The sequence below is a fragment of the Schistocerca serialis genome, chromosome 3 (genome assembly GCF_023864345.2).
Source record: "Schistocerca serialis cubense isolate TAMUIC-IGC-003099 chromosome 3, iqSchSeri2.2, whole genome shotgun sequence".
Taxonomy (NCBI): domain Eukaryota; kingdom Metazoa; phylum Arthropoda; class Insecta; order Orthoptera; family Acrididae; genus Schistocerca; species Schistocerca serialis.
Window position 1 is genome coordinate 635,162,512 of NC_064640.1, and position 18,363 is coordinate 635,180,874.

Consider the following 18,363-nt stretch of genomic DNA (forward strand, 5'->3'; position numbering starts at 1 on the left):
GCGGACGAGGCTCAGGTGATACCCCTCTCTTCTCATAATCATGAGTACAACACTGCTGCCTTTACTATGAGGGAGCTCAATCATGTTCTCAGTTCAGCCCAATCCTCTGTCCCAGGGCCAGACAATGTTCACATTCAGACGTTGCAGCAGCTTTCTCTTGCGGGCAAGCACTTTCTGCTTCTTATGTTCAACTGCATTTGGGCAGAGGGCGCGTTTCCCAGATTCTGGCGGGAAGCCACTGTGATGCCCATACCTAAGGCCAGTAAGGACAAACACCGTCCTTCTAGCTACCACCCCATTTCTTTCACCAACCATGTTGGCAAGGTGATGGAACGTATGATTCATGCCTGGCTGGTATCAAGGCTCCAGTCTCACAATTTACTAACCACAGCACAGTGCGGATTTCGAGTGCGCCATTCTACAGTTGACCATCTCGTCACTTTATTCACCCATGTCATGAATGGTTTTCTGCAGAAATCCCATACTGTGGCTGTGTTTTTTTTTATATGGAGAAAGCTACGACACCTGCTGGGGGACTGGTATCCTCTATACTCTCTACATGTGGGGCTTTCCTGGCCACCTGCTCCCGTTTCCTTTAGGAATTTTCAAAAGACTGAGTTTTCAAGGTATTTGTGGGTTCTGCCTTGTCAGACACCTTTTTCAAGGAAATGGTGCCTCAGGGTTCCATCCTGAGCGTTGCCCTGTTTGCGATTGCTATTAACCCTATAATGGTCTCTCTCCGAGTGTGCATCTCTGGCTCCCTTTTTGTTGACAATTTTGCCATCTGTTGCAGTTCTCCACAGACCTGTCTTATTGAGTGGCGTCTTCAGTGGTGTCTCAAATGTCTTTACTCATGGAGCATTGACAATATCTTTTGTTTTTCCACTGACAAAACAGTTCGTATGAATTTCTGGCAGTGCAGTTGGTTTCGTTCACTGTCTTTACATCTTGGGCCTGTTGCTCTTCCATTCATTGAAACTATGAAATTCCTGGGCCTCATGCTCAATTGGAAATTTGCATGGTCCTCCCACATGTCTTACCTGGCAGTCTGCTGAATGTAGCCTCTCAATGTCATGTGTGTCCTCAGTCGTACTTCCTGGAGAGCAGACCAAACAACCCTCCTACATTTGCACTGGCCTCTTGTCTGTTCATAACTAGACTATGGGTGTTTTGTTTAAGCATCTGCACGTCTGTTCCTCTTATGCCATCTCAGTACTGACCACCATCGTGGCATCCATTTGCCCACCGGTGCCTTTTATACTAGCCCAGTTAAGATTCTGTATGCAGCAGCTGCTGAACTACCACTGTCCTGCCACTGTGCCTTTCTCCTCAGCAGATATGCATGCCATTTGTCTGCCATGTGTGGCCACCCATCCTATGCTTCCTTCTTCAATGACTCCTTTGATCACCAGTATGGGTGCATCCCTCTTCTCTGTTACCTCCTGGTTTGTTCTTGCTCTGGCAGCTTAACTTCACGCTACTTGCAACTTTCCCAGTGGGTGTAAACCCTTCACCACCTTTGCTTCGTGCGGCAGCCTGTGTTCACCTTGGCCTTAATTTGCTTCCTAAGAACACTACTCCAGCCTCCGTTTATTGCCTTCAGTTGCATGACCTTCGCATGGAACTTCATGGTTGTAACTTTGTGTACATTGATGGCTCTCGGGCTGACTGTGGTGTCGGGTGTGCTTTCACCATTGGCACGACGTTTTTTGGTATCAGCTTCCAGAACACTGCTCAATATTTACAGCAGAGCTCTTTGCCCTGTATCAGGCCATGTAGTACATCCAGCAACACAGGCTTTTCAGTTATCCAGTGACACAGGCTTTTCAATTGCATCACCTGCTCAGACTCTGTCAGTGCCCTTCAAAACCTCCGTGTGCTGTACATTGTCCATCTCCTAGTGCAGCAAGTCCAGGAAAGCTGTCACTTGCTCACTCTTGATGGAGCCACTGTGATGTTTATTTGGGTTCCTTGTCACATCAGTCTGACAGGAAATGAAGCCGCTGACACTGCTGCCAAGGCTGCAGTCCTCGTACCTCAGCTCGCTAGTTCTTACATTCCCTCTGATGATCTCTGTGTTGCTGTCTGCCAGCAGGTGGTGTCACTTTGGCATCACCACTGGTACTCCCTCCATGGGAACGAGCTGTAGGTTATTAAGCCTCTCCCAGCAGCTTTGGACGAACTTCTCTCGGCCCTCTCGGCACAAGGAGATCATTTTAACTAGGTTGTGTATTGAGCACTGTTGTTTTAGCAATCACCATTTAAATGGTGCTCCCCCCTCAACTTCTGACAGTCCACCATTTCCTGATGGAATGCCCTGTTTTTAATCACTTACATTCTCTTTTGTGTTTGCTGTCTGAGTTATCGGCCATTTTAGTGAATGATGTGCGGGCTGTTGACTGTGTTTTACTTTTTATGCATTGTAGCAATATGGCAAAGGCAATTTCATTTTTGGTTCAGGACCTCTGTTTCTCTATGGTGTAATCTACAGACCTTTCTCCATGTCCCTGGTTTTTGCTGTCTTCTCTTCTGCTGATTGGGATTGACATGTAGTCATTTTTAACTCATCTCTTTGTGTTCATATTCTAAAGTTTTGACATGGGCATGTATGACCCTAGTTGCTTTTGCCTCCTAAAACAAACCAAAACAGTTATCACAGGCTGTGGTTTATTATTTATTTTCAATAAATCTCCTTTGAAGTTAATTAGTGATTTATATTTGTGTGAAATGAAATAGAAAGATTATGGTTCTGGCTGTGCTGAGCAGCAGTTACGTTGAAACTTCCTGTCAGATTAAAATTATGTGGCAGGTCCGGACTCAAACCCAAAGCATTGCCTTTCATGGAAAAGTACTCTACCAACTTAACTACCTGAGCATGACTCACATCCCATCCTTGCACCTTTACTTTTGGTGGGACTAGCACTCCTGGAAGAAAGGAATAGCAGATAAATGGCTTAGCCACAGCCTGGAGGATGTTACCAGAATGATTGTTCACTCTGCAGGAGTGTTTGCTAATATGACATGCTTGTCTCACAAATTAATTTTGCAGGAGAACTTCTGAGATGTTTGGAAGGTAGAAGGTGAGGTACTGGTAGAAGTAACGTTGTAAGGATGGGTTGTGAGTCATGCATTGGTTACTCAGTTGGTAGAGCGTTTGCTTTCAAAAGGCCATGGTCCCAGGTTAGAGGCCTGGTCTGGCACACCGTTTTAATTTTCCAGAAAGTTTCATATCAGTGCACACACTGCTGCAGAGTGAAAATTCATTCTTGAAGCAAGTATGTTAAGTATGTTATTTCACTCCTACTGTGAACTGGATTTTCTTTACTGGTGAAATCTAATTGTTTCCTTTGTAAAACCATAATTGGTGCTTTTGTATTTCATTGTATCCAGTATTTCCACCTTGTTATTTTCTGAGGTGGAAAAAAAAAATCCTGTAATGACACAAGCATAGTAATGAACATTATTATCTTTTCTTTACAGAAACCTAAGTGCATTTAGTTCAGAGCCAAGCTGAAGGAATGTGTTGGAGGCCTTTTCTGATTTTGCTGTTAATCACAGTAGATGTTAAATCTGAGGAAAAAAGTGCAGAAGAAAATGAAGCAGGAGGGGAGTTTTTAAGGAATATGATACAACAAATAAGAAATGAGCAAGGAAATCTCAATTCTCAAAACAGTTACCCAATAAGTCGTATTGAAGAAGATACAAAAGAGCTGCAGTATTCTAAACCTAAACTCAAAGAGACTGGGCTGAAAATAATGGGACCAACTCCTCTACCAGATACGGATAACACAGTGAGTACAATTAAATACTTTCAGAATAGTTTAACAATGTATGCTAGAGTTCCAAAAGGTCACCTCAGCAGTTTATGATTGCCTTTATGATGATTATGAATGTTGCTGTTGATTTTATAACAGGTATAAACACCTTTTCATTTCACTTAGATTTATTCTTCCATTTTCCAGTCATCTATTTGAACATATCCACCAGCTGATCTTTCCTCCCTTTTTCTCCCTCCTCTCTATCTTATTCCAGTTAATTTTCTTATTTATTTGACTAGAGCATTTAATGTGTATGAGAGGTATCAGAATTTTATTCTAAAACTTACGCTAGTGTTCACATTATTCAATCTACAGTTTGTCATATTTACGTGGAATACTATGTGAGAGATGTTTGCATCAACTGTGGACAGTGTTATTGTCAGCCAGAACTGTTTTGTGATCTTAATTTACAATGACGAACAAGAATTGTGCAAAAAACTATCATAAAATGTGTAATGGCAGGACACCAAATACAACCAAACCATAAAACTAGTGCAGCTTCAAAACCAAAATTGCAACCCATGGGAGAAGACAAACAGATGTTAAAACATCTATGACTGAATAGTAAGAAAAAAGAAAATATTTTGTATTTTACAGGAGACAGGTTTTTTTTTTTTTTTTTTTTTTTTTTTTTTTTTTTTTTTTTAAAGTATTTGGCATATGTGAGAAATGACAACAGGAGCTTCCAACCTCAGGAAAGTTAATTTTGCTGTCAATAGTAGGACTAAGTGATTCTTTATTGCAGAAATACCTTTAATAGAAAAATGTGCCACATGTTTCAAATATAGTCACTCATGGTTAAGTGAGTACTTTCAATTGTAAGACACATTGACAAAGAAACAGTATATGATATATTTTTAGAAAATTGTTTTGTACATTGGTATCCCTATATACAAACTGAATGGAAATTGTAATTATCTGTAGACAGAAAATATATTTAACAATCGAAATATTGCATTTTACTCACATCACATCAGTATGCAGGATAAAACAAGTAACAAGAATGTCCTGCTTGAGATGAAGTGTCTTCTAAGCACATTTGTCACAAGAAAGTTCCTTATCTTGTCTCTCCTATCCGGACACAGTACTTACGGGATCATGTACTACATTTCTCTTGCTGGATACAGTCATAAAATTTACTGCTTAATTGTTAAACAAGGGCCTGCCACAATATTGTCACAAGTTTGGATTCAAGTTTTTTCATTTAAGGTTCTCTTCCTGTTCGGAAGACTTAGGAGAAACAGTGTGCCCTTTCTGACCTTAATATTTTATATTCTTTAAAAAGTTGTAAACATTTCTGCCCTCTGTATCTTAATTCCATATCAGTGATTAGTCCATTAATCAGGTTTCTTGGAACATGACAATACCTCATTGCTGCGTCTGACTCCTCTCTGTTTTCACCATGCATAGCAGTCTGCTGAAGGTGGCCATTGACTGTTCCCTGTGCTGTTGCAGAAATAAACTTTTCTTTTGGAATTGCCAGCTGATTAACGGGGGAAATTCTCATCCCTCTGAAAACTTCTACAGCATTTGATATTGTAGTTGCTTTTCCCTAGGCCTCTTTCAAGAGAGAACCAAAACTGAATTTTTGTTGACATATGTTGTGGATGGTTGAACACCCAGTAATAGCAGTCTTGCAGATATAAAACTGCAGAAGAGTGCAGTGCATGTGTTTTAGCACTGGAGAAGCATAAAACCACAATGTCATCCCTGTACAACATTCAGAAACATTGACTCATTTTGTATAGGTTGCGTGACCATCCAAATGCACAGAATGCTTCTTCATTAACATATCCTGATTTTGTAATATGGGTAGTGGATCCTAACAGCAATTTATTATAGGAGTTATTTTTTTAGCCTGATTCTTTTGGATACAATGAATAAAGGAAAGGACATTACTTTAGTATCACAGGAGACCAGTGCAAACACATTGCCTCCCCTTAACTACATGTCACTCTAACAATATTCCTTTCCATTTTAGTTGCAATGACTCAAGCTGGATGGCAGTTACTGTGAGCGATACCAATCTCATCAAGGTTTAATATTCTCTCCCCTTCATCTACAAGATCAAATCTAGCAGTACTGATTCCAGCAGGTTGTGCAATTCAGTGATCTTTTTCCTTGTCAACCCATATTCTATGGACTGTGAAATTTCAAGTTTTCTTAGGGACAAGGCCCATAAATTTCTGGAACCAGTTGTACCTCTATCTCTTTCTCTTTTTTGTCAAAACAATGAGCAATTTTCAGACCTTTTGTGTAATTAAGGCTGTGTTGTAAATAATGAGAGAGACAGGAGGAAAACTCCTTTTGACCATATATTGAAACTTCTTTTTTAGAGTAGTTATCTGCTTGTTTGTAAAAATGGGTTGTTTTGCTATATTTGTGTTGTTCTGTTTTCTCTAGCTCAAAGTGCGTGGTCCCACAGTGTATGGAAAACTTATAGCAGACACAGTGGCCCAATTTCTTATGTTTATTTGTATATAACATGTATGTATCATCTACAAAAAATAGTTTGAATGTAGCCAGATGTTATTAAGTATCCTTACAGTTTGAATTCTAGTGTTTGTTACATTACCCCCTGCTGTAACCTTTGACTACACTCACCGTATCCATAATTATAAAATGTGAACAATGCAGATATTACAAAGTATATCATACACTGAAGAGCCAACACATTATAACCGCCTGCTTAATAGCTTGATGATCCACCTCTGGAATGCAACACAGCAGCAGTTCTGCGTAACATGATTTGACAAGTCCTTGGTAGGTTTCTGGAGGCATATGGCACCAGATGTCTACACACATCTGAAGCAGTTCCCATAAACTATGGGCCAGTGGTTTGTGAGTGTAGGGATGGAACCCAATAGCATCCCTAGTATGTTCTATTAGGTTCAGATCAGGTGAAATTGGTGGCCAAGACATCAACAAGAACTCACCATCCTGCTCCTCAAACCACTGTAGCACAATTCTGGCCTTGTGACATGGACAGTTATCCTCTTGGAAGATGCCATTGCCGTTGGTTATGATATCAAGCCACAAGGAATGCAGTTGGTCTGCTACAATGTTCATATAGTCGGTCTCTGTCATGATGCCTTCAGTTACTACTACAGGTTCCATGGATGCCCAGGTGAGTATACCCCATTGCATAATACTGCCCCCCTGGCCTATGCACATGGTGCAGTGTGTGTTTCAATCAACTGTTCACCTAGTTGACAGAATATCTGGACAAGAACATGAACCTGACAACATGGTTCCATTAATTCAGTTCAATCTCTATGACCACATGGCCATTGCACTCATAATCAGTTATGTTGTTGGGTCAACATGAAAGCACATAGGTCATCTGCTCAGAGCTCCTTGTCCAACAATATGTACTATCTACCTAGGTAGCTGAGCTCACTGACACATGTGTGTGGGGTAGTGTCCAACTCAGAAGTGAGCCAGTCTGAATCCTGGTGGCAGATGAAACTTTCACCACTGATATTTGACCAGCAAGGTGAGGAAAGGTGAAGGTGCAAAGTTCCTGACCATCGTATTTTGTTCCATTGTCCTGGGTTAAATTCCAGACCTCTCCATAGTGTCTCAAGAAGTGAGGGCATGTGACGTTGTTGATGATCCTTTTGTCAGATTCGTTAAATTCGGCAAGACCTTGTTGCCTACTCATGGCTACACTTCCTTCAACCATTTTCCATAGATGTTCATGACAGTAGTACATGAGCTGTCACGAAGCTTCACTGTTCCTGAGATGCTCTTTCCTACATATCCAGCCATAACAATCTTTCCTTTGTCAAAGTTGCTTATGTCTGCAGATTCCAGTTTTCCAGCCTGGGTCATTGCAAGAATGATTGCACATTACTCTCTGCTCCACTTCTATACTACTCACACCTTGTCACATAACTGTAGTGCCACCAGGCAGCATTCAGTCTTGTGGTAAGCTGTGGTCATAATGCTTTAACTCATCTGTGTCTTTACACTGCCTGACATAACAAGTGACACATCCAGATGGGAAGGAGAAAACTGAGTGAAAATTTGGGGTTGATAGGGCATGTGATGTTACTTTGGTGATTGCAAAATTTAGTTGAATTTACAAAGAACTTGGTAGTTACAGCCCACTTATTACTACGGTGTTTGACCACTTTTGGCCTTGATGCATGTACTGGTTGGCTTGGGAAGAGTGACATTAAGTAAATGCATCGCCTTCTGAGACAAGCTGGTGCACAACTGTTGTTGTGATCCTTGGTATTCTGAATACTGGCACTGGGACAGAGTTGATGTCTGAACTCACCTCACACATGTTCCATCAGGGACAGATTTGAGGATCTTGTAGGCCACAGGAGCACTTCATCATCACATAAACAGTTTGTAGAGACACTTGCTATATGTGGGTGACAATTGTCTTGTGAAAAATGGCACCATGATACTGTCATATAAGAGGTAACCCATGAGAATGCAGGAAATTCATGGCAAATTATTGTGTTGTCATAGTTCGCTCAGATGCTACCAGCCATGACCTGAAATCATACCCCATGACTCCCTGTGCTATGACACCAAACGTAACACCACAGTGACTCTCCAAAACATTGTAAGAATGGAACATCTCCCCAGGTCTTGCCATGACCCCAAACATAACTCACTGTGCCTCACCAAAATATTGGACAAATGGGACACCTCCCCAGGTTATCACCATCCAGTGTAGAGCATAACTGCAATTCACTGTGGAACAGAATGCAACCCATTAATCAGTAGTTCACAGTTCTTGGTCACAACACCACTTCAAGCACAGCCATTTGTTTTGTGGTGTTAGCAGCAGGCTAGAAATGGGATGATAATTCCCTAGTCCAGCTACTGCTAGTCTACAACCAGTGGTGCTGGGGGACACAGAATGTTGCAGAGAGTCCATTACTTGTTCTCAAATGGCAGGCATGTATAATGTGTACAGTGATCCTGCCTTGTGGTGGTCAGATATGGTGCCCTCACTTTCCTATGCAGTACAACATCAAGACACTGTCACAGCCGAATGCCCCAAAAGTCTGAATATTACATGATTTGAACAGTTGGCCAAATGGAGACCCACAATGAGACCTGTTCCGAGCTCTGACAGGTGCTGATATTATCTCACATAAGTATGCATCATCTCCATGTTCTTCACAATGATCACTCATCTGATGCTGTTCATGCCTGTTATATATCCTACCAGCCCTGATAACAACGCTGAACATGAATAACATTAATGCACTCTGGTGGCCATTCTACCTGTCTCAGAGAACTGCAACTCAGATCATTTACATACCCACTGATAATCTGAATGTGTGTGAAACAACATTGACATCTAACCATGTCTTCTGGGTGTGTCCCTTCTTTTGTCACACAGTGTATACGTATAAATTGCATACTAAATTATCAATTCAGGCCTCTTAACAAATGAAATCCCATTTCATATAACCTAACAAAAACTTACATAATGGGCAGACTGGTTGCCTTAGCTTATTTACCTTAAAAGAATACAATTTCTTTTCAAAATAAACTCAGATTTAGCATCTCGTTACCATGGTGTTTTTTTACTGTCATAAATCACAGAACAGAATGGTACCCATAAGGCCAAATATGTGTTCCTGATGTCATTTCTGACAATCTAAACAGCAGTTTACTCACATTCCCCCATACCTCATTTAACCTTGAGAGACTATATTTATTAGGCTAAACATAAACAATTGTCTGGGCAGAGGAAAAGTTGGCAACTGTCTAGGAGCAGTGGTAGTGCCTCTTATGAAGCATTTACAAACTAGCATAGCTAATTTATTTCTCTCATAACATACAGATAATCAAAAGCATACAGAGGTAGAAGAGAACACTGATAATATTTACATTTCTTCTATATTATTTTTTGGAATGTAGGTTGTGCTGACTGGTCTGCCACATAGTCAGAGGTCTAGGTTAGGTTGAAGGGTGAATAGAGCATAGCATCTGCATGGCAAGGCCACATGAGTGGCCGTCCTTGGCCATCACTTTTTTCTTCACATGGATTAACTGCTCTTGGCCCGCAATTCTCTCAATCTCTTTAATGCTGGTGAACTTTCATTGACAACGACCCAATTGATGCATGGCCTTACAACACAGCCAAGGAAATATGGAGGTTAGGTAGGTCACAATGCAGTGTGAGGCATAGTGTTAAGTAAGTTGAGTGCATCTCGCCTGTGTACTTTATGACTTCGTAACCTATGTGCGAGTGGTCTCAGTTGACTGAGTTTTACACTGTTATTCGTGCCAAGCTCACAGTTGTGATTAGGCAAGGTAGTGTTGATCTCCTATGTTGACTTCAGACAATCTATGTGAAGTTTATATGCCATCTCTCATGCACCACAGTTGTGTGATGGCCCTGTGGATGGCTGACCAAGTGCCTGAAGTCTGCTGAAGGTTGTTATTTGATTGTCAGTTGTAAAAGCCAACAAACTTGATGTTGTGAAAAGAATTATATTTCCACTTACGGTGCATATTTGGTGAACTTTTCATGATTAATATGCTTTAGTTTTATATAATCATACTAAAACTTCATGACGATGAACATGGTATACAATTTTGTCATTGGTTCCATTATTTTGCATATTCAGACAGTTTGACCTGTTACCCACTGTGATAATGTATATCAAATAATTTTCTTTAAAAAAATCATTTCTACCATATGATCTGTGAATATTATGGTTTCAAGTTATACTGGGTGACCAAAAAATCTGTTAAGATTTGAAAGTTCAAGACTTCATAGAATGATGTAGGTAGAGATGTAAAAACTGACACACATGCTTGAAATGACGTGTCACTTTACTGAAAAAAAATGCACAAAATAACCAACAGATGGTACTTCTTATGACGCAAAAGCAATAACTAGCATAAAAATTGATTTTTAACACAGATGACTTTCTTTATAACAAATGCTGAACATGTAGGCCACCATTCATCAACAATAGCAGTAGTCAGGGGACAATGCTGTGAGCAGCTCTTACAGCATATCAGTAGGTATGGTGAGAAATTGCTGTTGGATGTTGTCTTTTAGCATCCCAATGAAGTTGGATGATCACAGTACACTTGTAACTTCAGGTAGCCCCAAAACCAATAATCACACAGATTGAGGCCTGAGGACCTGGGAGACCAGACACAACAGAATAGGTGGCTGAGCACGTGATCCTCACCAAACAATATGCATGAGAGATCTTTCACACATGTAGCAGTATGGGATGGGGCACCACGCTGCATAGGTCATACCTTCCAGCAGATGTTTATCAGCCAAGCTATGAATGAAGTGATTCTGTAACAAAGTGGCATACCTCACACCCATCAGACTGACAGTCTGAAAAACAGCACCCCACATTTCCTTGAAGAAAGAGTGTCCAGTCAGGATTTATGTGGGAAATTCACACTACACTGTGACTTTCTCGTCATGCAATGGGTTTCCCATGACAGTTGTAGGATTTTCAGTACCCAAAACTGTGTGGGTGTAGACTCTCCAGACCCTTGGAATGTGAAACAGGCATTAAACAATCATCATCTCCCCCCATTTTCTGATGTGCCCACACTGCAGATGCTCTCTACCTCACAAAATTGGTGACTAACAGCTCATGATTTGACACTGGATTTTGTGCAGATAATATTGGATGGTACACCTTAGTAGTCTCTAAACAGGAGAGTGAGGATATTGGTGGGGCTTCACGAGTGCTGACTTCACTATGCAGCAATGAACCCTTGAAGTCTCCATTTCTTACTGAATTGCCAGAGTAGCAGTAGCACTTGTATTTGGCCAGACGCTATGGCACCAATAATCTAAACAGCCCATGGTTTTGAACTTTGTGATCATTTTTCTCCACAGTGATGCTCATTGCAGGACTATTACCTGTTCAAATACCCTTCTTATGGTTACGGGATCATAAAGCTACAGTATCAGATTCAACATTCTGGTAGTAAAGCTTCACTAACAGTGCCTTTTCCAGTGCATCTCCCTCCCTTGCAACAGCTCATTTGATACAAGATTCTCATGTGATGTTAAATATGCAAGGTGGACTATAGGAGTCACACACAGTGCTGTCAGTGGTTTAAGGATTTTGGAAATGGCAGTATGTCAGTCTGTGAGGATCCAAGGCCTAGACAATCTTCCACAGCAACAGATGATGATCACATCAAAAAAGTTCATGCTATGTTTTGTTGAAATAATTGTTTAATAATCCGAGAAGCTGGTGTTGAAGTGAGCATCAGTGTAGGACCATGCTATCAAATTTTGAATGACAGACTTTTGAGACATTGAGTCACTGCAAAATACATTCCCTATTTGTTGACTGATGATCAGAAACAAATCTATGTTGAAATAAGCCAGGAACTGCTTGCCGCAGCAAATGGAAATGAAAACTTTCTTGAAAACATCATAACAGGAGGTGAGATTGAGTTAATAACAGTAATACTGAACTGAAGGTGCAGCTGTTGCAGTGGGTGGGCAAAGTGTGTCCTTGTCCAAAGAAGGTAGGCGTGACTCAGCCAGAGATCAAGGTTAATGCTAGCCATGGCATACCAAACCACACATGCCAGATGTGTGGCCAGTGGCTCAGCCTGTCTCGTCTTTGCTCTGTTCTTCTCAGAAGTACCCAGTACAGCCCAACATTTCATTTATTATTGTGGTGTGGTTTTTGGTCAGCACAACTCTCTTCAGCTCAACAGAATTGTAGTGTTAGCACTGTTTACGCTTCAATAATTGTTCATGGTGTGAAGGATATTCACGGATCCAGTGCCTGTTTACGCAAAAAGAGGCAATATAATGAACTATTGTCACAGATCTTTAAAACTGGATGGGAATGACAAGTGAGAGGGACGACAATTCTCCATATCTATTATGAAGAAGTATAATCAATGATTACTGCAAATGTGCTATGAAATGACATTACAATCTCATGCACAAAGAATTTAAAGATTTAGTTGACAAAGAAAGACCAAAAAATTATGATGATTGACAGATGGGATTCATTGTTCTGTACATCAAGAGTGACTTTGTGCTAAATTTGTGGGTATGGAGCACATGAAGAAATTGGTGGTATGGATGTTAAAATTTCACAAGTAGCCCAAGTATTCCGATTTCAGTTGCAACAGGTTTTGATGGAACTGAATGGTATGTACGGACACTATACATAGTATTGCAAAGTACGATGGTTAAATCAAGGTCGTGCTTGGAATGAGTTTTTGATTTAAAACCCACTACTGTTGACTTTATGAAGGAAAAAAGGAGTGAAGGAACAAAAATTAGGACATCTGGAGTGGATTGCAGACCTCGCATTTTAAGTGGACTTGGCTGGAAATGCCAACAGTAAGATGTTGAGAAGTGAGAAACGACTTATTTCTGACTTGATGGAGATGCTTTTTAGAAGAAATTTGATTTGTGGAAGGGACAAATTCTGATAAACACAGCCCAGTTCACTAAGCTAACTGGCATTAAAGAAAATATGAGGTATGAAGAATTCATTCTGGCCTTCAAAGAATTACATGAATAATTTCGAGGACACTGCCTGTTGTGTTTAGGAAGGCTGCATACTTGGTACACTAGACAAACAAACAAATTATATTAATGATTTTTATTACAATTAATCAAATACAATACTTAACTTTAGCAATTACATAGATATGTCACAAGCAAAGGGCGACATACGAAATAATCAGTCTTAGCAGTGACTGCTGATCTTTAACCGACAAAAGTCTTTCCTGAACTCCTACTGAAGTCGCTATCATTGATGTTGCTATAGAACTGGGGCTGCTGCTGTTGCATTGTCATACTGGAGGGAAGTCTGGTCAGCGTGTGATCGGCTGACCTCTTCTCACAGCCTTCTCTTCCCTGTCATTCCCGACTGGCGTGCCGGTGCTTGACTTTACACCGTAAAATTCCTCCCTCCCCCCCCCCCCCCCGACAAAGCGACAGACCATCATCATACATGGAGTGTGACAACGTGAGGGGGGGGGGGGGGGCGCGGAGGCAGGAGCATGAACCCTCTGATGAACCAGAAGCTGTGGCTGCAGGGGGTGTCAGACTTCCAGTCTTACCCCACTATCCGGCCTTCGCTCTGGTGGAAACATCCCCCAGAAAACGCCAAGAAGGGTACGCATCCACCTCCTGAGGCCCATACCATGATGTAGAAGGTGCCAGCCACTGTGGCGTGGGCGGGTCCAGCTCCATCAGTAGGACGAGAGAAGGTGGAGGAGGCGAAGGCTCTGTCTCCATAGGGTTGTTCCATGGTGTCGTGATGGCACATTCTGGTGGCTGCTGTAGCTGCGCTGTCCTCAGGACCCATGAATTGGTGGCTGCTATGGCCATGCTGTCCTCAGAATCCATGAATCTGAGGGAAGAGACACAGAAGGATCACCATGCACATGACAGTGGCAAATTTGATTGTGATGTCGGCACTGCAATCTATCTGGGACTGAAATCAGATACATGCATGTGCCAAGTCACGAAGTATCTTGTCTTACACCCATCGTCTGCTGCCGCTAAAAGTGCTGAAAAACACAGTTTCATGCAGTCTTCCTTTGGTGCTGGATATTGCCGAGGCTGGAGCAGTGTCTGATGGCAGCAGCCGTGATGCAGTTCTGCCAGCGATGGCCCACCTTGTGGATGTGAAGGACAGGAGGTGAGAAACAGTTGCATTGTTTGATCCCTGGTGTGTGTGGTTTGAAGTCGGGAAGTTTGGTCATCTGCTGCTTGAAGGTTCTGACAAAATGTTCCACTTTGCCATTTGACTGCCGCAGTAGTTAAAAGCTGTTTGCCATTGTGTTCACAGAATGTTCCAGATTCATTTGACGTGGACTGAAGGCCGTTGTCCAACACTATGACTTCAGGCAAACCTTCGAGGCAAAAAATAGAGGACAACACCTGAATTGTGCTATGTGATGTTGTCGAGTTCATTGGCATAGCAAAAGAAAACTTGCTATAAGAGTCTACCACAATCAACCAATGAATGTTGCAAAAAGGACCAGCAAAGTCTATGGCCACACGTTGTGATAGTGATTGCAACTTAGGCCAAGCAGAGAATTTTTTTGGCAGAGTGGACTGATTTTCTGCACATGACACTGTGACGTCATCTGTTCTATTTGAATGTCCATATCCTGCCAAGTACAGTGTCAACTCGCTAACTGTTTTGTACGAGCAATTCCCAAGTGTCCTTGGTGAAATAACTGCAACACTCCTTTTTGCAAAGCTTTGGAAATCAACACACATGACTGTCCACTGTCATTTCAAAAAAGAATCACACCTTGTTGTATAACAAGGCTATGCTGACATGCAAAGTATTGGCACACTACAGAGTTCTCTATGTTATGCAGTGAGCGAGGCCAAGATGTACGAATGTATTTTAGCAAAATGTTCAAATCTGAATCAGTTTCCATGTCCTGTGCAGTTTTGCTATTGTTCAGAGGAAAGGATTGAAGCAATTCAAAATCGTGAGCATCAATGTGACAACAAGAAGTAGCAGAAGTGTCAAAGTCTGTATCAGGGTCAATCGGAAGACATGAAAGTGCGTCCACATTACCATGTTGAGCTGTCGGACAATACACAATCTCATACTGATATTGAGACAAGAATAAAGCCCATCTTTGCAATTTTTGGGCAGTTGGTACAGGAACCAGCTTCAGCAGATGAAACAAGGATTGCAATGGCTTGTGATCCATTAATAAGTAGAATTTTCTGCCACACAAATAGCGGTGGAATTTGGTGACACCATAAACAATAGCCAATGCATCTTTCTCTATTTGGACAACACTTTTGATGCAAAAGCAATAGGCCTGTGTTTATCGCCAAATCTCTGTGAAAGCACTGCACCGATTCCGTAAGAGGAAGCATCAACTTGCAACACAACTGGTTTGTCATGATCAAAGCGAACCAAGCGTTGATCACTGAGTAATGCATCTGAATGTTTTTGAAAAGCTTCTTGGCACTCATCTGTCCAAACAAAGGGGACATTCTTGCAATGCAAGCGATGCAATGGAGCTGTGATTTGTGCAGCATTCGGTATTAACTGAATACAATCGTTCATTTTTCCTAAGACTGGTTGTAATTCTGTGACATTGCAATGAACTGGCAGGTAACTTATGGCTAACAAATGTGACTGAAGATGATGTACACCTTGACTGTTTATGACACGACCAACATACTGCAACTCATGTCAAAAAAAAATCTGCATGTCCAGTCTTCACTTGAGTCCTGCATCAGATAACACACAAAACAAAGCATGCAAATTAGCAATGTGTTCTTCAGGTGTATGACAATATCATCCAAATAGTTTGAACAGTGTGGTACTTGAGCAGTCAGTTGTTCCAAATACCGTTGGGAAATGGCAGTTGTGGAAGCACTACCAAAAGGCAAACACAAATATTTAAACAAGCCCAAATGAGTGTACAGTTTGAGATTCTTCATCTAGTGGTATTTGAAGAAATGTGTCGCACAAATCAATTTTTGAAAAGTAGTGACTAGCACCTAATCTGTCCATGAGATTCTCTGTGTGTGGCAATGGATAAGTGTCAGTCAAAGTTTGTGGGTTGATGGTAGACTTAAAGTTAACACAGAGGCAAATGTGACCTGAGAGTTTGGGGAGCAAAACCAGTGGACATGACCAATGACTAGCTTGTATGGGCACAGTAGCTCCACTATCTTGCAATTCTTTAAGTTCAGCAGCTACTTTGCTACGTAATGCAATGGGAACAGTTCTGGCCCAGCAAAATTTCAGCTGAGCATTTTCTTTCATAGTAATATGTGCAATAAAATTGTTAGTCTTGTTTACACCTTCAGAAAAGAGTTCAGGGTATTCTTTCAGCAAGCTAACTACACTGTCTTTGGCATTAAATGCAGTCGTTGACAACACATTGTCCTAAATTTGAAAGCCAAACAAATCAAATGAATCAAGGCCACATATGTGATTGTTGCACAGTGAAAGTCACAGTTCATGTGTGTGAGGGATTCATAGCAGGCAATGTACATTTGCTGAGAATGGGAATGTCATGTCCATTACAAGCCATCAGGTGTGTGCTAGTTTTAGACAGGCATGGGCAGCCTAACATTTCATATGTGTTATGATTCAGGAATGTAACAGAGGCACCCATGTCCATCTGAAATTTCACATGTTTTCCACTAAGATGTAAATGAACAAAAAGTTTGTGGCATAGCACTGAAGAAACAATTTGATTGCTAGTGTTGCTAATGCCTGCAGTAGGCTTTGAATACACTGCATTGATTACATGGGCCTCATGACTAGATTTTTGTGAGTGGGCAGAATTCTCATGTTTGATCCATTGCAAACATATGGATTGTACGTGACCTTTCTTGCCAGAAGCGTAACTCTGTGCTTGTCCAGATGGGCAGTCTTGGCATTTGTGCTGTGAATAGCACCGAGGGCATGACTTAATTCTGTTCGCCTGTGTAGAGAACTGTTTATGCAGTGTGGCACACACTTGCTGTTGATGACTACTGGGCTGGTCGTGAGCAATGTATGACCCAACCCGACAAACTAGTGGCTCCTCTAATTTATCAGCCACTACAGCACCTAAATCATACTAATCTAGAATTTGTACTACATGATGAAATGATGGATCTGACTGTTTGAACATCTTTTCTCTAAGTTTGATGTCAGTTAAATTGCACTCCATCGCATCACGCAACATAACATCTGAATATGAAGCACCACAAGCACATTTGAATTTGCATTTCCTCGTCATACCCTGCAAAACTGTTACCCACTCAGGATAAATTTGTTCTGACCTTTTCTTGCAGTGAAAGAATTTGTACCTAGCTGCCACCACATTCACTTGTTGGTCATAATAGTTTTTCAGCAAACCTGCAACCTGATCATAGGAAAGTTCACTCGAAGTGGTGTTAGGGAACAATTTCTGAATGAGACGAAAGACTGCACTTCCTACCATTGACAAAAAGTAATGTAGTTTCACAGTATCTGATACTTTGTGAGCAATGATGTGGGCATTTGACATTTTACTTGGCTTTTGACATTCTTTGTCATTGACCATGCATTGGCTATCAACATTTTTGGCCTTGATGCCTTCACAGCATTTGGATTCTATCTTGGATGAAGTCAAGATGGTTTCCACTGTGGTCCCTTTTCAGGAACTGGACAACCTCTGCATGGTGTTTTTGCCTCTCCGTCAACTGGATTTGGGGCTTTCAGGTGCACATCACCCTTCAATCAGATGCCACACCTCATTTTTACCAGTGGCCTTACAGGCTGCCATCAATCAGGAACTTCATCACCTGCAGGTAGCGGGGGTTTTTGAACCTGTCAAATCTGCTGCTTGGGCTGTTCCCCCCCATCATCATCCAGAAGCTGAATCAGTATCTTTGCTTGTGTGAGGATTTCAAGATGACCACAAATGCTCAATCACAGGTGGAAAGAAACCTATCCTATTCCCTGGCAAGATGATCTCCTCGCCAAACTGGCTGGGGAGGAATATTTTTCTAAGATCGACCTCAGTGATGCATACCTTCAGCTACTCTTAGATGAGCCATCTCGGAAAATGGTTGTCC

The 18,363-nt window shown here is 41.4% G+C and overlaps 1 protein-coding gene across 1 annotated transcript in view; it reads left to right on the plus strand.

The window, feature by feature from the left end:
• Nucleotides 1–18,363, plus strand: part of LOC126470518 (uncharacterized) — a 230,451-nt gene that overhangs the window by 142,757 nt on the left and 69,331 nt on the right. The window contains exon 2 of the mRNA XM_050098429.1: nt 3,481–3,791. Within this exon, the coding sequence (XP_049954386.1) occupies nt 3,519–3,791 (273 nt within the window). The 5' untranslated portion in view covers nt 3,481–3,518. The remainder of the gene's footprint in view (nt 1–3,480; nt 3,792–18,363) is intronic.